Source organism: Cyprinus carpio, chromosome A14, assembly GCF_018340385.1.
Source record: "Cyprinus carpio isolate SPL01 chromosome A14, ASM1834038v1, whole genome shotgun sequence".
Lineage (NCBI taxonomy): Eukaryota > Metazoa > Chordata > Actinopteri > Cypriniformes > Cyprinidae > Cyprinus > Cyprinus carpio.
The window spans coordinates 447,041-468,622 of record NC_056585.1 but is presented as its reverse complement, the minus strand read 5'-3'; the positions used below and the strand labels follow the sequence as shown (position 1 = coordinate 468,622).

General features: G+C 35.0%; 3 protein-coding genes across 4 annotated transcripts in view; 2 read left to right on the top strand and 1 right to left on the bottom strand.

Moving 5' to 3' along the window:
- The first annotated feature begins 4,957 nt into the window (after positions 1 to 4,957).
- On the top strand, positions 4,958 to 13,464 carry guf1 (GTP binding elongation factor GUF1). The gene is made up of 17 exons (XM_042769670.1): positions 4,958 to 5,370; positions 5,572 to 5,686; positions 5,799 to 5,947; positions 6,035 to 6,115; positions 7,050 to 7,127; positions 7,313 to 7,396; positions 7,497 to 7,561; positions 8,769 to 8,972; positions 9,640 to 9,779; positions 9,875 to 9,998; positions 10,131 to 10,263; positions 10,643 to 10,786; positions 10,990 to 11,123; positions 11,310 to 11,411; positions 11,663 to 11,782; positions 12,614 to 12,650; positions 12,738 to 13,464. Exons 1-17 carry the CDS (start codon positions 5,191 to 5,193, stop codon positions 12,864 to 12,866), a joined length of 2,019 nt encoding a protein of 672 aa, XP_042625604.1. The 5' UTR covers positions 4,958 to 5,190; the 3' UTR covers positions 12,867 to 13,464.
- Positions 13,465 to 14,375: 911 nt separating this feature from the next.
- LOC122147386 (glucosamine-6-phosphate isomerase 2-like) lies at positions 14,376 to 19,592 on the bottom strand. Of its 2 annotated transcripts, none has more exons than XM_042769667.1 (7): positions 19,456 to 19,592; positions 18,983 to 19,149; positions 18,725 to 18,826; positions 18,097 to 18,279; positions 17,089 to 17,273; positions 15,990 to 16,164; positions 14,376 to 15,126 (listed from the first exon to the last, which is right to left on the bottom strand). In XM_042769667.1, exons 2-7 carry the CDS (start codon positions 19,104 to 19,106, stop codon positions 15,062 to 15,064), a joined length of 834 nt encoding a protein of 277 aa, XP_042625601.1. In that variant the 5' UTR covers positions 19,107 to 19,149; positions 19,456 to 19,592; the 3' UTR covers positions 14,376 to 15,061. The 2 variants fall into 2 exon arrangements, with proteins under 2 accessions (XP_042625601.1, XP_042625602.1); XM_042769668.1 differs by having other exon boundaries at positions 19,460 to 19,572.
- Positions 19,593 to 20,785: 1,193 nt separating this feature from the next.
- The window catches only part of LOC109080764, a 37,793-nt gene continuing 36,996 nt past the window's right edge, over positions 20,786 to 21,582 (top strand). The window contains exon 1 of the mRNA XM_042769669.1: positions 20,786 to 21,052. The gene's annotated coding sequence lies outside the window, so the exon portion shown is untranslated. The remainder of the gene's footprint in view (positions 21,053 to 21,582) is intronic.

Below are 21,582 nucleotides of genomic sequence, written 5' to 3'. Positions count from 1 at the left end.
CAGGGGGTCACATCCACCTCCGCATCTGTATCTGTATTTTCTTCCTGAGGTTTCCATCTGGCATTATAGACATTAGCAGGGAATAGTTATTTCATGAGATAAACATTAAATGCATGATTACTAATGTATGATAAATTAAATAAATCAAGTCATAATAAGTTCAAATATCTGCACTTGAGCAGATACTATATATCTCCTTGAAGGAAAAGTTCAATATACCTAGGCCTTCCAAAATAAAGTTGAGTTTTTTCCTTCATCGGAACAGATTTGGAGAAATGTAGCATTACATCACTTGCTCACCAATGGATCCTCTGCAGTGAATGGGTGCCGTCAGAATGAGAGTCCAAACAGCTGATAAAAACATCACAATAACCCACAAGTAATCCATGTGACTCCAGTCCATAATCCATATTAAGGCTTCCTTCAGTGAAAAAGTAATCTTCTATTGTCCTCTCATATTGAAATCCACCCACATATTTGTTTAGAATTGTTTTGGGCTGTTTTCTATTGTAAAAAGTCCCTGATCTGTGCATATTTCTCTCCTGATTAAGATGTGACGACTGGAGAAAGCAATATTGTGGATAGAGGACTCACAATTTGCACAGGTTTTTGTTTCACAAGACGTTAATTGATGGACTGGATTATTGATTATTGTGATGGTTTCAACTCTCAATCTGACGGCACCCATTCACTGCAGATGATCCATTGGTGAGCAAGTGATGTAATGCTAAATTTTTCCAAACCTATTTTGTTGAAGCAACAAAATCATCTACATCTTGGATGGCCCGGGGGTGAGAACAGCAAATTGAATTGTTTGAGTGAACTATTCATTTAAAAACAACGCATTTCAAATGTGCTTCATAAGAGGAATGACCCTGGTAATCCAGAAAAACTGTCTGAGGCTGTGGAGTGAAGTTAGTATATACCGACATTTAATCAGTCAGCTAAAACAAAATGTACCACAGTAATCAAAGAGCACTGGCCATGTTTGTGCAACATTGGCTGATTACATCAAGACATGGAAATTCTCTTAAAAAAAAACAGAGGAAAAGCATGCATCACTCCAGGTTTTGATGTACTGGTTATCTATGTGTGCATGTGTGTCCTTTCACGCATGCATTATTTTTGTATGTGCGTGTGTATGAGGATGTAAGTGCTTTGCAGAGATGTGGCCGAGGCAGACAGACCACTTTGCATCCCATTACTCATGCTGTGGAATGCTGCTCAGGTAATTGGGAGTAAAAGCAGAGAAAAAAGCAAAGCCTTTTTAAGGCAACGAGCACCTTTTTAAATTGTCCGATTTGATTGCAAATTCAATATGACAAAGCCCCTCTTTGCTGGCTTGTTTTGTAATCGCCCCAGGGAACTGCTCCAGAAAGAGGGAGGAGAGGCAACAGAAATGAACCAAACTTTAGCTTTACTTTCTCAAATGAACAAGGCAAAAGATGCTTATTGGCAGGGAACACTCTGCTGTATCATGCCAGTAACAAAACACATTGTGAAAAGTCGAAAAACAGTAATTGTCAAACAGTTTTCAGATAATTAGTTGGCAAAAGTTGTTCAAGAGGGTTGCTTTATCACAGCAAATGACTTTACGTTTACAATTAAACTCTTGGCAGATGCATTTATTTACGAAACCATTTACTAGATAAATCACTTAGTTATGTTAAAATCCTCTAAACAGGTGGATAAATACTCAAAACAAGCAAAAACCTGTTTAGACAATCTCATTCAATCCATTCTCCAAACCATGTATTGTATTTTGGGTCAGGCAAACCTTGCTGTTAATACATGGAAATGTTAGGCAGTAGGATTAGGAATCAAGAATCAGTTCATATTCGTACCTATTTTTTTTTTTTTTTTTTTTTTCTAAAACAAAAATCTATAGATTCGAAACAGTATTTTCAAAAAGATTAAAACTATAGACGATGCTGTGTCACAGCATATTGTTTTCATCTGAAATTTGTATGCAATGATCATCATGTGACATGTATATGAGTGACCCTGCTGTCTGAGCTTTGAATCAAATGTTGTGTGATATTTAAATGCTCAAATGCTCTGTGGACCAGCCTCAGCAGAACAGACTGATTTCTCGGAGGAGTGAGCAAGTGCTGGGCTGGACGTGGGTGGCACAATCACACTAAGGAGAATGCGTGGGTCCAGGGCTTATTCCAGGATCTGATCAGCAAGGCAGAGGAGCACGATTTTAATGAGCGATACTTTACTAACTGTCATTACAGAGGGGCACATTATCACACAGCCTATCAAAGTCATGCTGAACACAGTCATACATCATTATTATGGGGCTGAGGCCTACAGCAAATATCATTATTTTGAGGCATTATGGGGCAAATATCCATCAGGCAGTGTGAGAGGTCAACGTGAAGAGGAAACGTTTAATGGTGGTGACTAAACCTGTGCTGTTGTTCCATCACAGTCTGTTTGATTCCATCTTTTCCTTTTGTATCTTTACATCTCAGAAGGTACTAAAATGTAGCTTTAGGATATGCATCTTTTAGGTTAAATGATATACAAACTTGAAAGCTTTATGTACCTTTTTTCCTTAGAGTGAAGGGAAATAAATCACAGATGATGTATAAATTGCTCAGATATCAGGAAAATAAAATCAACTAATGCAGCTAACAGAAAACGTTTTTAGAATTGAGAACGTTCTGGCAAGGTTCTCGCAAAGTTGTGAGCAAACGTTCTTCCATTAATAGAATGTTTGTTAAAAGTTTTCTGTTTTTTAATAATGTTTTCAAAACATTAGCACAAAATTTTTTTACATATCATTCATGGAACGTTTTTTTTTTTCATGAAAAGATAGATGTTCTCTACTCACTGATGTGTGTGCACACTTGCATTGGATAAATGCAGAGCACAAATTCCCATTATAGGACACCATACTTGGTTACCTGTCACATCACTTTGACTTTTTAGAATACATCTAAAATGCAGATTAATGTATTGCTTCCCAGATACTCTTTCTCACACAAAAACATACTTAATGCATACTTCTAAATTCATATATGCATACATTAAACTCTCCATGATTAATTTACACATGCATATGTACATAAGCACTCCAAACTGCAATTTCACATAACTACACTCACAGCTGCAAACACTTTTAAAAGCGAACATGAGTAGGGTTCTATAAATATCCTTCATAAAGGCATCTGATCATGAAATAAAATAAGGTTTGGTCCTTAGCACTGATGTTGAGAAACTGACAGGTGCAAACACAAAGCTGCAGAAAGATATGACAATGATAAATATCAAGCAGCGGCCGTCAGCCATCAGAACCAGAAAAGCATCTCTCATTTGATTTCTTACTGAAGCAATATTCAGAGAGACCTACTCACTATGAGTGGGCTGTTATGTTGCCATGGTAATGATTTTCTTCCCACTTATTCCCGCTGCTTAATATATTGTGTTTAGGGTGACACCTTGTGGGAACCAAGAGCAAGCACACTCACTCAGCTGCTGTAAGAAAAGCATCGAAAGTTTTGTTTTACAGTATTCTGTTCTATTCTATAGACCTAACAGGAATTAGAACAGGACTGTGAGGGATAGAAGTACAGTCAATGAGTTATACTGTTATACTTTTTATTCACAAATGAACAGTTATAAATCTTAATTAACAATCTTTTTAACCATAACAAACATCTTCAGTTTCCTTCCATTATAGGCCTATTTGTATTAAAGCCTTTCTGTTCTGCCATAAAATCTACTTTAATAAAACTGAACATAAAACTAAGATCATATGTGTAGATAAATGTCTTTCATTCAAGAGAAGTATATGCTGAAATAAATTTGACTTCATGGTCATAGTATTAGTGAAAATTTTGCAATGATTGCAATGCTCAAAAGAGCTATAATTTATTATTTTATTATTATTTTCTTTCATTGTTTTAAGTATTTTGCACGTGTGTACTTTTCAAACTACATTCTTTTAAACAAATTTTCTTTTATTTTTTATTATTATTATTGTTATTATTATTATTCACATATATGATTGCAGGCTATAAGTAGTATAACTAATGTATAACTGTATAATTAATTAGTCACTCTTTTTTATGGAAAACTTTTGTTTTTATCTTGAATTAATGAGCTTTGTATGTGACAAACTATCAGTCCACCCAGCTAACAGGAAATGTGCTCACAACTTTCAATTATGACTTATAAAAAATTATATAAATGTCAGGACAAAACATTCCTAAATGTTTATGAAACGATTTGATTTGTGTTCTTATAACATTGAGAGTAAACATTCTGATTTCAACATTCTCGGAAAGTCTTTATGATGTTATTTGTACTTGATGTTTTTATGTTAAGAGAAAACATTCTTAAAATATGAAAAAAAAAAAAATTCTTAAAATATGTTTAAAATAAAGTAGTTTAAATTTGGGTAGGATTATTTTTGTATGAATATTGTTATATGAGTTTTAGACACCCTTAAATAATGTTCTAATCATGTCAAGAAAACGACATTTGAACATTCTTCGAAAATTTAAAATAAATTTTATATTGGGTGAAATAGTCAAGAGAATGTTGTAAGAAATTTTTGTAACCTTTAAATTAGGTTATTATGACGAAAAGAAAATAGGACATGTCAAAATTTTAGAAACATCTTAAAAATGATGTTCCCACAACGTTTTATAACTAAAATTAGCTCCTTGGGTAGGTAAATTTATAAAAATAATAATAATAAATAATAAATAATATTTTTTTAAAAAAAGGACAGACTGTGCATCCATGTAAACCTGAGGGGATCTCACTTCATACATCCACTAAAATCACTGCCACATCAGTTGATGAAAATACTAAACTGAAAGCGAGCTTGGAGCAAAAAATGAATAAGTTCCTGAAACATTTGAGCGCAATTTTTTTTTACTATAACATGCATTGAAAGTTATAAACTGCATTTCCCATAATTCCAAGTTCTTGCGCCGATAACAACGTTTGATGACGCTTTTACCAACATGGCGGCCTACAGTTGCTGTCACACTAGAGTACACAGCCTAATGGAGACCTGACTGTTTGTGTTTCTGAAAGCTGAATATATGCTTTTTAATAAGGATTTTAATCCTCGGATCTTTTTTCGATGGGAAGATATGCTCGATATGCAGTTTGAAGCCACAATATTGTTTCTTTATTTAGAAATAACATGTTAGTGCGCTGAAAGAGATGACGTCTCTGTTTAGATCCCACGGGCTCTTTCTGCCCTTTCTTAAACGCTTTCCAGATATTAAAATATACCGTGTTAAACGCAGATCTCAGGGCTGCATGACCACATGTACAGTGATCAGACACAGATGGATGAAAAGCTCTTGCTGGAGAGAATTCAGCTCTAATGCATCTGAGAAGGTAAATTGTGTTGTTTGACTTGTTTTTCATCATATGTAACATATATTAATCTAATATGTTTTTACAGTAGTAACTATGGTATTTTGGTGGAAACTTTTTAGAGATGTATTCCTTTTACAGTTATAAAAAAAAGCGGATTTCTAAAAACTGATGGGCTTCATTGCAGCTGGATAATGAATTTGACTTGTTCTGTATTTTCAGGAGAGTCTTGACATGTCAAAGTTCCCAGTGGGAGGAGAATTCGAAAATTTCAGCATTATTGCTCATATTGATCATGGCAAGAGCACTTTAGCTGACAGACTCCTGGAGATCACAGGTGATTTTCTGTAAACAGCTGTTACAGGAGTTTCTTTACTGTAAATCGTGTGAGTTTTGAAAGCATTACTGTTTATAAAATCTCTGTTTCTTTGTATTTGTTGCATGAGCAGGTGCCATTGCAAAGACGGCGAGTAACAAGCAGGTGCTGGATAAACTGCAGGTGGAGAGAGAAAGAGGAATCACTGTTAAAGCTCAGACTGCGTCTCTCTTTTACCAGCATGAGGGACAGACGTATCTGCTCAATCTCATCGACACACCTGTGAGCACAATGATTTGAACTGCACTGTTAATGAACTATTTTTGACTATTTACTATAATTTGAGTGATTGCGATATTTTATTTTTAGGGCCACGTTGACTTCAGCTATGAAGTTTCACGCTCCATATCCGCTTGCCAAGGAGTTCTGCTTATTGTAGATGCAAATCAGGTAAAAAAAAAAAAAAATAATTAAAAAAAAAAAAAAAAAATTAATAAATGACATTTTTTTTTTTTTTTATTAGGTTTTTTGTGGGGTTTTAAAGAGTGTTGATGTTTTTTCTTCTTTTTTTTTTTTGTGTTTTTTTTTCAAAAGATTACCAGTGTTATTTTAGTATTATTTATATAATATTAAATAATAATTAATATTTTGAATATCTATACATATATATATATATATATGTATATGTATGTGTGTGTATGTATATGTGTATGTAAGTGTATGTATATATATGTGTGGTGTGTGTGTGTATATACATATATACATATACTATGTATATATTATATAGATATATATAGATATATATACACTATAGATACTATATAGGGATATATACATATATACGTATATACATCATATATAATGTATATATACACGTATATACGTATATATTCGATATGTTATTATCCGATATAATATATACGTATATATAGAGATATATAGTACTATATAGATATATATATATATATACGTATATATACAGATTTATATATTACATATATATATAATAATATGTATATGTAATATGTATATATATATCATATATATATATCTATGTATATGTGTATATATATATATTATGTATATGTCTATATATATATATATTGTATATTATATATATTATATATATATATTATATATGTATATATATATATATATATCTATATATATATCTATATATATGTATATATAATATATATATATATATATATATATAACATAATATATAATATATATAATATATATATATATATCATATATATTATATATATATATATATATATATATAAAAACACATATATATAGAAAAAAACTTCAACCTTTCTTAATTGCATTAAAAGTAAATTAATCTATGCTTTGTTTTGTTTTTTGTTTTCATTCAAAGGGAATTCAAGCACAAACAGTCGCCAATTTCTACCTGGCATTTGAGGCTCAACTGACAATCATCCCTGTGATAAACAAGGTAGATATTCCAGAGATCATTTCTGATCTTCCCTTTAAATGCAGTCAACATTTTATATACAGTAAGCAAGTTAAAAACGCAATTATTCATTCTAGTCCTTTGGATATATTATAGTAATGTCTTCATGTCCAACTCAAGTCGAGTACAGAGGCAGGACACAATTGAATGTGTTTTTTAATTGTCAGATTGATTTGAAAAATGCTGATCCAGAGCGAGTGGAAAAACAGATTGAAAAAGTCTTTGATATTCCAAAGGAAGAATGTATCAGGGTGAGCTCTGTGTAAACATCTCTTAAAATAACCAGTCATGTTTATGTTTTTTATATGTTTACAAGCTATTTTTACTTTGGCTTGTAATTGTTTTCTGTAGATCTCTGCAAAACTGGGCACAAATGTGGACCAAGTTCTCCAAGAGGTGGTGAAACGCATTCCCCCGTGAGTGTCATACGCTGAATCACTTTTCTCCACAAGAGGTCACTGTGAGAGAGCAAGAGCAGCACATACTGTGTGGGAGTGATTTATTGATTGTATTTAGCCATCTTTGAATTCATAAGATTGTATCAGACAAAAGGAACACAATGACCCCCGAAGCCTAGATTACATCTTTCTAAACAGGATTCTGAACAGGGAGAGGCTGTCAACAATGTATCATACGCTAGAGTTCACACAATAGAGAGAATATTTTAAATCAACTGATGTGTGATGTCAGGAGGAACAGAAGGTTCCATGATACTGATGTTATCAGAGCAAGAACAGAATTACTTACAGACACCGGGCTTCTGCATCTCACGAAACTTGTCAAGAATTCACTACAAAAGACAAAAAAGATAAAAATTTTAATTGTTTGTTTTATATTTGTTAATTTATATATTTGAAGAAATGGTGCCTGTTTTTGTAATATTAGAGAGCTTATAAATTTGTCAAATATAAAATTGCATTGTGAAATTATTTGCAAAACATTTTCCCCCAAACAGTACTGAACAATATACATTCAAAAAAAAAAAAAAAAGAATGTTTTTGAAATAAGTTTCTTATGCTCAGTAATATTGTGAAATAATTTTATAATTTAAAATAAATCTTTTCTATGTAAATATAAAGTGAAATGTAATTCAGCATCATTACTCCAGTCTTCAGTGTCACATGATCCTTCAGAAATCATTCTAATATACTGATTTGCTGCTCAATAAACATTTCTTATTATAATTAATGATGCAAACATTTATGCTGCTTAATATTAGAATTAATATTTTTGTGGAAACTGTGATAAATCTTTTCAGTGGTATTTATTTATTTAGTTTTACTCTTACATTCACATATGTATTAATTCCGTGTGAATATTTTCAAAGTACCTGTGATCACGAGGCTGGGAATAATCAGGAAGTTTTATTTTGGTAAATCTGTATCATCGTGGGTCATCATGTGCTTTCCAAAAACCTGCTCGGCTACATTCTCCATCATTTCTCATTTCCTCTGTAATGTGTTTTTTTAAAACTTATATCATAACATTTTCCTTTTAAGTACATTGTTGGCATTGCACCTGAAGGAACATTTTCAAATGTATAAATAGGGCATTTCATTCTTTAAATAGAAGTCCCATGAGTTTGTTTTCATACATTTCTGTACATGTGATTTCCTCTTTCAGTCCGACAGCGAGAGTGGACGATCTGTTTAAAGCCCTTGTCTTTGACTCCACCTTCGATCATTACAGAGGAGTAGTGGCCAACATTGCTCTGTTTGGTGGACGTGTGTCCAGAGGAGACAAGATCGTCTCTGCCCATCTGGGGAAGTCATATGAGGTCAACGAGCTGGGCCTTTTAAGACCCGACGAACACCCAACAGAGACACTGTGAGAATCTCACAATCACTGAGCGCATTAACAAATCTCACTAGAAAACGAAGAGCAGATAAATAAATCAGTCAGTCCTTAACAGTTTTGTATGAAGATAGTCACTCCAACCTTTCAGTTGCCTTTCTGCATTTTTATATATAATTTTTTACATTTAAGAAAATACTATTTTATAATTATTTATTGATTATTTTGGTTAGAATCAATTAATTTAAGAAAATTGATCCAAATTCAGAACTCTGAGGTTGCCCTGGAATTTAGAATTTAAAATTGTGTTTTAAACCTTAAAATAACGAGTTTCAAGATTTTGGAAAAAATACAAAATAACATTGAATATAATAAATACGATGTAAAGAACATGAATTAAAAATATAAATTAAAGATAAAATGTTTTTTATTTTGAATAAAAAATTTAATAAAGAAATATATTAAAGATTCATAAATCCCTGATTAATTATTGTTTTTAAATTTAAGGAAATTGTTTCAAGGGGTCCAAAACTCTGAGATTGCACTGAAATTTAGTATTAAAAATGTAATATTAAACCTAAAAAATAAAGAGTTTTGCGATTTTGAAAAGATTATGAATAAAAATTTTTAAGAAATTTTTCAGGTTTCTGACAGTCTCTGTCGGTTGCACTAACTTAACCTTTGACCTTTTCGCCCTCAGGTACGCAGGGCAGGTGGGTTACGTGATCGCAGGGATGAAGGAAGTGAAGGAGGCTCAGATTGGAGACACACTTTACCTCCATAAACAGCCTGTGGAGGCGCTGCCAGGCTTCAAACCGGCTAAATCCATGGTCTTTGCAGGTGTGTTTCCAAAACCGTCCTGATGTCTGTTCTAAATTGCGTATGCCAAAGTTTAAAGGTCAGGATTACAGTGTGGAACTGTGTGACACTTTCAGGCATGTATCCTATGGACCAGTCAGAATACACAGCCCTGCGCAGTGCTGTGGAGAAACTGATGCTGAACGACTCCAGCGTGACGGTTCAGAGGGACAGCAGTTTAGCTCTGGGGGCTGGATGGAGGTACACACACACACACACACACACATACAGACAAAACAGTGAGAGTTTAAACTGTTGTTTTAAGTTCATCACTCAGTCGAGCAGGTATCCTTTCACTTTATAAATATTTAAAGAGGTGAATTTCTCTCTCAGGCTGGGATTTCTGGGTTTGCTGCATATGGAGGTGTTTAATCAGCGTTTAGAGCAGGAGTATAATGCATCTGTCATAGTTACGGCTCCGACTGTACCATACAAGGCTGTGCTAGCATCTGCCAAACTCATAAAGGTGAGGCTCATTGTCACAATATACTAAAAACCACCGAGAACACCTTAGTAACTGTACAGAAACTTGCTATACTTATACATCAACTGCAACTGCATAGAAGCATGCTAAAAACTACTCCGAACACCTGGATAGCAACATGTTAAAAATTAGCTGGAATACATTAGCAGCAATATAGCAATGCCCTGGCATTGTGTTGGTGAGATTTGCACATGCAACCTCCTTTTTCTTCAGAAAAAGTCAAATCTTGTTAACTGTGTGCAGAGATTTACATGAATGAACAGCAGTTAGCTAGAAGCTCCTCTCAGTGAAATAGTACACAAAGAAAGATGAATGTTTAGGGTTGAGGAACAGGTTCTTCAGTTCAGTCTTTGTTTTGTAGGAACACGGTGAAGAAGTGATCACCATCATCAACCCCGCTCAGTTCCCTGATAAGTCACAGGTCGTGAAGTATCTGGAACCCATGGTGATGGGAACCATCATCGCTCCGGATGACTTCACTGGGAGGATCATGACCCTGTGTCAGGTGAGATTAGGTCAGTCACCTTTCTGGTTGACTGCAGTTTAGCGTGGTTTACTCACTTAAAGTAACAATCTTGGTCTCTCCTAATTGAAAGATTAAGTCCAAAGCGACTAAATCTACTTAATTTGCCTCCCAGTTTCTGTGAAAGCCTATTCTGAGTCTTGCATTTGTAGTGACCCACAATGCAATTCTCTGCCTTGTTAAAGAGCCGCAGGGCCGTTCAGAAGAACATGTTCTACATCGATGACCATCGGGTGATGATGAAGTATATCTTCCCTCTAAATGAAATCGTGGTGGACTTTTACGACCAGCTAAAATCCATGTCGTCAGGATACGCCAGGTGAACATCTTAAAGACATTTTCTAAACATCTATTTGACATCTGATATCTGGATAGATATTCTAAATCATAACATCTTGACATTCTAAACGTCTATTGCATTCTGATATCTGGATAGATATGTCACTTTGAGTTTCTGCATGAGCTGGAAGTCACTTCTGTAATTTTGTTTTCCTGTTTTCCGTAGTTTTGACTACGAGGATGCTGGTTATGAGGCTGCTGACCTGATTAAGATGGACTTCCTCCTCAACGGGCGGCCAGTGGAGGAACTTGCCACTATCGTTCATAAGCAAGTGTTGACCTTTCATGATACAATTATAGTTTTATTTATATTTCAAGAGGTATTCCTAAGTTATTTGATCATTTAGAGGTAATTAATTACCCAAACCCCTTTAAAACGTGAATATGGCTATAAAGATCAACAGCTGTGTGTATGATTTGAGCTGGACGTTGGTGCCATCTCGACCTCATCTTCCATGTTTGCGACGTGATTGCTAAAAAAAAAAATTGACACAAGCTCTGATTTGTCCTTGTGTTCAGAAACAATGCGTACAGTGCGGGTAAAGCTATATGTGAGAGACTGAAGGAGTCCATCCCCAGACAGATGTTTGAGATTGCAGTGCAAGCAGCCATCGGCAGCAAGATCATCGCCCGAGAAACGTAAGTGTGGACGTATTGTATTGTGAGTGTTACCAAGATAAATTTGCTTCAAAATGATGTCACCCTCAGGCCATCCAAGATGTGGATGAGTTTTGGAGAAGATTTGGAGAAATTTAGCATTACATCGCCTGCTCGCAAATGTTTCCTCTGCAGTGAATGGGTGCCGTCAGAACAGTCCAAACAGCTGATAAAAACCTCACAATCATCCAGAAATAATTGACACAATTCTAGTGCACCAATTTGTGGAGTGGCGTGTTTGTAAAAAAATAATAAATCCATTATTAAGCTGTTCTTCCATCTAAAATATGAGTCCATAATCCATAATATTGCTTTCTCAAGTGAAAAAGTTGTCTTGTCTGAATCAGGTGAGATATATGCACAGATCAAGCACCATTTACATGTCAAAACAAATATGTGAGTGGATTTTGATGTGAGAGAACATCAGGGGATGGACTTTTTCACTGGAGGATGCGATATTATGGATTATGGACTATGCACTTCTGTGTTTTGGCCAGAAGTGACAGTTTAAAGTTAATGCATTAATGATGGATTTGTTTCTTACAAACATGCATCTTTTTACTTCACAAGACGCTAATTGATAGATTGGAGTGGTGTGGATTTCTTTTGATTTATTGTGATGTTTTTATCAGCTGTTTGGACTCTCAATCTGACGGCACCCATTCACTGCAGTGCAAGTAATGTAATACTGAATTTCTCCATATCTTTTCTGATGAAGAAACAAACGCATCTACAGTACATAATTGGTAGATTAATTTAATTTTTGGGTGAACTACTCCTTTAATATTCCTTATATTTGTTTCCCACTTTTAGGATAAAAGCATATCGAAAGAATGTTCTAGCAAAATGTGTGAGTACCTATTCTCATACAGAAAAAAAATTTTCTTCTACTTTTTTTGATTAGCTACTGATTCTTTGTCACATCTGTCTTTCCTAGTACGGTGGTGACATTACACGAAAAATGAAGTTGCTAAAGAAGCAGGCCGAGGGAAAGAAGAAATTGCGCCGCATCGGAAACATTGACGTCCCAAAAGACGCTTTCATCAATGTTCTTAAACGGAAGTAGTTCCCTCAGGAACATAATCATAACAGACATCAAAAGCTGGGGTTGATTTGTGAATATGAACATAAACAATTTCAGTATGATGATTAATTTAGAAATGATATTAAAGTTCATATAACTAAGTGATGTTGATCTGGGAACATAAAGCAGGTTTGATGAATTAATCTTCATCATGTTGAAACAACACTGCAGTTCTCTCAGGAGCGGATTCAGAGACTGCAAGCTAAGGGTTTTCATTGGAAAACATTTAGACTGCAGAAGTATTTGGCAGCGCTGTTTTCCTTTGAACACATTTCATTTCCATCAAGCTGCAGAGGGAGTTGCAGTGGTTCTGGATGTAAGGCTGAAAATAGTCCAGTCCAGGACATTTCTGAGTGTTTGAGCTTTTGCAAGGTGATTCTGACAAGACTAGAACACATGCATGTCATATTTCACCCCATAATCAAAAACATATAAGGATTTTTATAGTGCATATAGAATTTTAACAATGTTTAAGGCCATTAATTTTCTTAATACTTTGACAATATTTTTGACAGTTGCAATTGAGCACGCCACCTTTCTAATTGGTGGCCTGCCAAAAAGTAAAAGAAAAAAGAATATGAATATGTATTGTTGTGCGTGAAGATTTATTGTAAAGCTAGATGGTTGACTGTGGGGTCCGTGACATTTGCCAGCATTCATCAATGTCAAAATAATTGTGATGGCCAGTCAAATCAAAGAAAGGTGGGCTTTACTGTTATCTGACCACTGTTTCACCATAAAATCAAGAGAAATATCCAGGGTTGTAAACTAATGTCAAATTTCGCCCTTTTTAATTGAAAAAAACGTTATTCATATTGGAATGGCTTTTTGTGTGTACGGCTTCTGTGTGTGTTTGGAGATTGTTGTTTGATAAGTTAATGATTTTTATTTTAAAAATGTTTTTTTGCATTATGCTTTAACAAATCATTCTTTATAGGGCTTGGTGGTGTTATATATCATGGTTTGCTAACTAGTTTATATCATAATATGTAAATATATCTGTGCAGCGCAGGACTTATTTGCATGTTGGTTCAATAAAGAAACACTGAATAACTTTTATATGCAGAGGAGTTAGTTTATATTTAATTCATACAGTGAAGTCTATGCAGTGTTTTATTTTTTACATTTAATTACAGATATGGAGAACATAAAATTGTACCCCATAGGGGTTAGGATTTTTGAAGCCAGTTTTGGGAGGGTAGTTATGATGTTGCTCAAGATTTGTGAATCAATCTACTGGGAGAGCTATATTTCAGTTGCTTGCTAGTGAACTGAAGAGAAGAATGTATGTGTTTTAGCTTCCTCTGAATTGCAGTCATATTCAAACATATGCACAAAAATAGTTTTTCCTTAGGAATATATGGTTATCATAATCAATTTTGAATGTGGAATTGATGTGAACTAAGTGCGACGTGGTACTCAAAATATGATGCGGACATCTTTCTGTAAGATTCATTCTGTCTGTACAAATTGTGTACTACTGAGGCACAATAAATGAAACTTTTTTTATTATTATTTATCCATCCTTGAGTACAGAAAGACACGAGAGGATGATTTGGTTTTTGGAGTGCAAATCTGTTAACAGTCAGTTCACATAATCTTTTAACAATTTAATGGAAAGAAATGTGTAAATCCATAAAAATGTATACTCTCCTTCCAAAAACATTCACTAAAGTACAGTACAGGAGGGTTCAGAAACACCAAAAACTCAGCACAAACTGATGAAATGAAATGAATCGATGAAATGAAAGCATGTTTTACAATACAAGTTAAGTCAGGCTCGTGCCTTATATTTTAAAGAAACGAAACAGCCTGTATATCACAAAGAACAGTAACTAATAGTGTTATCTAAAACAGTAAACATTAGCTGAAAGTGTTAAAAAGTGTTTCTTAGTACAATTTCCCTAAAACACGGTCATTTCCTGTTAATACTATCCTTAAAGTAGTTTCAAAGTGAATTATAAAGGCTAATACAGAGATCCGGTTGGAGTATGTGAACATGGCACCATGGAAAGCAGAGGTGTTTTGTACAACATCTACTTTTTATGCTGATGGAGACATTTAAACACTTTATGACCGTTCAAAACTGCTGTGGTCCCTGAGGCCAGTTTCCACTCATTCACACTCATGCCATTCCGATTTTTCTGTCGTTTTTCCAGACGTCCCGTCTGGCGCGTTCAGTCCATGTAGTCCTTCACGCTGAGCGTCGGCTCAACAAGTTGATTGTGGACGTGCATCAGCCCTGTAGGAGAGAAGACCCATCAGTATGTTTAGGAAATCCAGCCCAGCCGAAGATATTAAACCCCCAGGAGAGACCAAAGCCCTTAAGACCGGACAGATTGCGTTTCTGAGAAAAGCGCTTGTGATGGACATTCCAGACGGGTTTAGATCTTGAACCTGCCGTCTTTAGACAGATACTGACTTTGTAGAAAAGATGAAAAAAGATGAAAAGCAAACAAACAGCTGCTCTATTGGGTTTGCTCAGAGGGGAAAAAGGATGGCGAAAATTGTGGGGTTGGTAAGATTTTTTAAATGTTTTTAAAAGACGTCTCTTATGTTCACCAAGTTTGCATTTTTTTAATGAAAAATACAGGAAAACATTAATATCGTGAAATATTTAGTGCTGTAAAATCGACTGATTGCATCCAAAATAAAAGTTTGTTTACATAATATATGTGTGTGTACTGTGTATATGTATATATATATAAATAAATACACACAGAAACATGTACGTATATATTTAAGAAATATTTACATGTGTATATATACACACGTGGTCAGAATTGTTGGTACCCTTGGTAAATATGATCAAAGGAGGCTGTGAAAACAAATCTGCATTGTTAATCCTTTTGATCTTTATTTAAAACAAAATCACAAAATATAACCTTTCAGTGGAGAATAACAATTTAAAATGGGGGATATCATTTATAATATAAAGGTCTTTATAAATATAAATAATAAATATATATATTACTTTAATATATATATATATGTAATTATGCCAGTCCTTTGATCTTCAAGCAATCTGCTTCCACAAAAGAGCAACTGTCCATCTACGTGAGTCAAAGATTTGCCCCTCAGGCAGCAGAGTGCTCAGTCACGTACCTTTAAAATACTTCACAGTTTTGACCCTGAGCTCCAGCGTCGCATCTTCATCACAAACAAAAATGGTTCGTGGATGCTGCTGGAAGGCAGATACGGTCCACATGTGGTTCACACCCTCCTCGATGGCTTTATACAGGGCAAAGGCCTTATGAGCCCCTGTGATCAGAATCATGACCTAAAGATCAAGGACAAAAAGTTCAGCATTGTCTTACAATGATCAAATCCAGCACGGTGGCTTTCACGTGTAGTTCTGAAGTAAACATGTCAAAAACTAGTTTAACTTTAGAGTCAGGCACCAACATTTCTTATGTCCAATAAAGAAATTCTCAGGTCATAGACCAAAAGAAAATATCTATTCTCATTACTGTAAAAATAATCATTTTAGTTTAAAAATATATCTATCTTTTTTTTATGTATATAAATTCTTATTATTATTATGCTTTACAACTTGGTACAATACAACTTGGAAATGTTTCAGATGATGCACAGCATCTAATGATATGATGACAATCAGGTGATGTCTGGCATCCAAATCAACAAAATCAAGTGACCCGAAAAACATTTTACCCAGCATCCTGTCTGTTAAAATATTCAGGTATGTTTATGTACTTGTATTTCCAGCACAATCAGTCTCACACTGAGAAACAAACACATGTTCAGTTTAGTGCTATAACAATGAGAACATTTGTTACTATATAAAAGATAATTATATTTATCAATTGCAGATGACAAATGCTCCAAACAAAAGTGTGTCTGACCGGGACAAAAAGAAGCCACGGATATCACAAAGGATGCTATTGAAATACGGACAAAAGATGCCTTCAGGTACACTCATATACATGTGATGTGTTGTATTTTGTTTTGTTATGTTTTTATTTTGTTTTGGTGTGGTAAGTAGAGTGAGTTAAATCAATATATATTTTCTTTTTTTTTTGCTTTGCAGCTGATATAACAATCAGTTTGTTTTCCATTCTGTGCCTCATTAATACATCTGTGTCTTTTATGGCTTATATGCCAGATGATACTACAGAATATCATCTCTCTTTCAGCTGAATGGTCTCCATCTTAATATGTGAATATTCTGTATTTTCTAATTTACCTCTCTGGCATCCATCACTGTTCCTACTCCAACGGTGAGCGTCATTGTGGGCACTTTGGAAAGATCGTTCCCAAAGAAACGAGCATTGGCTACTATCGTGTCTTTGGCCAGGGTCTTCACTCTGGTCCTGGACACAAGACTGGAGCCGGGCTCATTAAAGGCGATGTGCCCATCTGGACCAATGCCTGAAAAAAACAAGAACGATTAATTAACAAATTAATGGATGAAAATATGCGATGATTCTGAATATAATAGCAGTTGGGTATGAAAGTAAGGCAAATCATTAAAAACAGCCGAAATGTGCTGATCATAAAAACAATGTAAAAAACTAATTTTGACTGAATTTATTACTATTTTTTTTATTATTTTTATTTTTTTAGGAGATTTACCCCAGTAAATTCATAAAAGTTATTACCATTCTGCTCTGTATGTTGTCGTCACATAACTAACAGCCTAAAGCCTATATCATTTGGACCTATTTTGTTATTGTTAACTAAAATGATAAAAAATAGATTTTATTAATTAAAATAAATCTGCAATCACATAAAATATAAATAATCAAACATGCATATACTTATAAAAGTTAGACTAAAACTGAAATAAAACTAAATTAAAGCTAAATAGAAATATTTTTTAAAAAGTATTTAAAAAAAAATCACAAAATTAGTAAAAATAAATAAATGCTAATTCAAAATGGTATTAAATACTACAATACTATATAAATAATATTACAATAACACTGATAAATATCCAATCAATTATTGCTACAGCAAGCTTAAGAATCAGTTCTGTGGCCAACAAACAGACCTCTGATTTTGGAGTTGAACATGCGATCACCATACAAGCATTACTGACAAAAGCATTTGTTATTGCCACAGTTAAACTGCTTAGAGAGCCAGTTTTATGTGTACAGATTAAGATATGCACCACAAAGCACTGTTACTAGTGTCTCTCGATTAATCCGTGTCTGAAAAAACAATTTATTGGGATCTGATGTATTGTATGCACCTCCCACAAACAGCTCAATTCCACCAGCAGCAGTAATTTGCTGCTCAAAGGCTTCACACTCTGCCTGCAGGTCGCTGGCGTTGCCATCCAGTATATGGGTGTTCTGGGGTTCGATGTCAATGTGCTTAAAGAAGTTGTTCCACATGTAGGAGTGATAGCTCTCGGGATGATCTCTGGGCAGACCTGAAGATAAAAAGAAATGTAGAAATTGATTATGATGCTGTCTTTAATTATTACATTATTTTCTATTCTAGCACAGTCACAAATATTGCATTCAATTAAAGAGAATCACCTCTGAGACTAATGGGAATTATGAAAAAAGTAAACCAACTGGATTCATTATGACGAGAATCTGATGGAAAACATGCTTTGTTTTAGTCGTGAGACTAAAGTCGTGTCACAATGCAACTATAATGTTTAATAACTGTTTTCTGAACTACACTAGAACTGGATTGTGGACAGAGGGTCATTGCATGAACGCTTTCTAACACTGTTTTATGCGTTATCCATGTGTTATTTTACGCTGACTTGCTGCGTCGGCAGCTCTCGTTCTGTTTTGAGAGAGTTTGTGGAGATCTTGCATACCCAGCACTTCTCGTGAGAAGTGATCTGTGCAGTTCACACTCACACACATACTCATCCATGTTAAAGGTCTTCACAAATTTGAAGGACAGGTCTCCATTCTTGTGATATTCGATCAGCTTCTTATAACAGCCGAGGGGTGTGCTACCTGCAAACAATCAGATTATATAATGATCTATATACTTATATAATAATCAGAATGTTCCCAATGTACTGAATTTCCAGATATTTCTGAGAGAAAAGACATACATAAGGCAGGCGTGGGTTTTCGGCATTGGGAACTGATTGGTAACTTTTAGTTTACCTGTTGGGAGTCCTAAAGTGAAGTAGCGGTCAGCGCTGGGTTTGAACTGGATGATCCGGTTGCGGATGTACTTTGCAGCCCATTCGCTGGACAGATCATAGTCGTCCAGAATCACAAGTCTCATGACTTCTCACTGAGAACAGGTCTATGCTGCAACCCTTAAGACTCTAAAAATAAATACAAATCAATGCATTATTGACCAACACTGACCAATTCAGATGATCAAGCAAAGCCCAGTCCAGTGAGGAGCTAAACAACCTAGATGCACATTTGATTTAATAAACATGATCGAATAACATGTACAGTGTATAATCATACATACATATATAATCATAACCCTGCATATGTTTGCTTTTGAGCTTATATTAATGACATCAAATCCTCCAGCTTTATTTACAACCAGCTTCGTTTTTAAATTTCGATCATTGTCGAATAATGGTTATGGATATATAATGGGTAATAAAATCTTTTACTTGCAGTAATAAAGCGCAGGATCTCAGCCACGTCCGGGTGAATGGATACAAGTTTTCTTTGAAAGCACTGATCATGTGATGGAGTTCCTGTCATGTGCGCTGACGACGCACTTCCGGGTTGGAGCAACTGCCCATATATGGTGACCGCGAAAAGGCTCTTCTATAATATGAAATAAGCAATGTGCAGTATGAATGAAAGGATATTAAGCATGTAGTAGGATATCGTTTAGATTTGAAATATGTGAATTAAGAAATATTAGTATTTCATATCGTACTGACACAGTAATTTGAAAATGTGTTTTATTAGCATGACAAACTGTTCATTTGTAGGTTAGAACAATTGAGCAAATATCTGTTTAGCTATGTTTTATATGTTGTGCTTATTGTAATTTTGTCCAATTTTCACTCATATTGTTTAATTTCTTTGCTACTATGCCTGACCTTGCATGAGGACCCCAGGGAGGCAGACGGCTGTGAGAGAGAGGAACAGAAGACGTCGGATTGAGGGATGATAGTGTGCAGACGTCTGATTCATTTAGTGAATCGGTTCGTTCGGACAGTTCGTTTCAACCGGTTCAAAAAATGATCAGTGGATTCGTTTGACCCCACATGGAAGTGTTCACAGAAGCTGCATCTGAACGTTTTTTTTTTTTTTTTTATGTGATTACGTAAATATTTAGTTTAATACTTAATATTTACAGGACCAAAATCTAGAGTTTTAAAGCTACATCCACCAAATTTGTCACAGTTTGTTATATAAACTTCTCGGAAAACCACTAATACACATTAGCAAACGGCTACATAGCTAGATTTAAAACAACTTAACAAACGAGCATGAATTGATAAGATGGCCGTATCGACCAGAATATGTTGTTCTATGCTGAGTTAAAACAACACATAGTCGATAACCTGAAATCGTAAGAAATATTAGGTAAATTTTAAGCATAAAAATGAACTCTGTACGTGTTTGTTAATGTTTAGTTGGCTCTTAATCCTCCCATTAACTCACCAGTCTTCATACTGACACCTATTGGCTTAGAAACTAAAAATTGTTTATTTATATTTTTGTTTGTTTTTCTGCATCTCAAAGTTAATACATAGCCTATACATCCTGTGGAAATTACCATTTTTTGCTCATTGTTGGTGGTCCCTGAACTTAAAAGTAAATAATAATAATAGGTTACTGAAAGTGTTTATTTATTTCTTTTCCTAGTGCAAATGTCTAAATACTGCTGTTTTAATTCTGTTTTCTTTTCGACTAAGTCACACAAATTGTCAGATGTTCTCCCAAACGAACGCGTTGCGAATCGGTTCAACCGAATCAATACAAAGAGCCGTTTCAAAACAACGATTCATTTGCGAATCGGACCTCACTGGGAAGGGATGAGGGAGGGGTGGGGCGGCCGAGGAGAGGCTGTCTGCGTTCAGATGGAGGATTAAGCTGGTCCCTATCCTGACAGCATCCAGCACCGACACGCATCCCAAACATCATCCCACACCTGTCCGTCCCGTCTGAATCATCCGGATCCACCTGCTCCCTTCATCCCGTGCTGGCTCTCCATCGCTGGACCGCACCGGTGTCCTTTCAAACCACGAGGTGGGTGCAGCGTTCTCTGTTGTTCTTCTGCATGTTCATTCACTGGACATGTGTTTGTGTGCCAACAAGAAGCATCTTAGAGGATCAAGGGTTGTTATTTTTAGGGTTTAGATTCATGTCTATTGTGCGCTCGCTGCTGTTCGGACGGACGGAGAGCGAGATTCAAATCGGATTAAGATTAAACGGGAGAACCAACAAAGGATTGACCATTTGTTCTTTTTTTACTAGATTAACACACATGACTTCTTCTATCTGAAATGAGATGACACGTATGGATTTGGGAAAATCTGTTCAACACATTGGATCGAGGAAATACAGACAGTTTGATCGGAGTAGCCTATGTAGGTCATTTTGGACTTCGCGTCGGACTTGAATAGGATTTTGTAATTTGTTCAAAATATTTTTTAAGTCTGATTGTCATAGTAGTCTCGTCATGATTTCTTTAAAACGCTGGTTTGCACAAGATACTATGTAAAATGCGTGTTTCCTTGTTTGAATGGGAGAGTTTAGTTGAAAACTGCAGTGGCTAT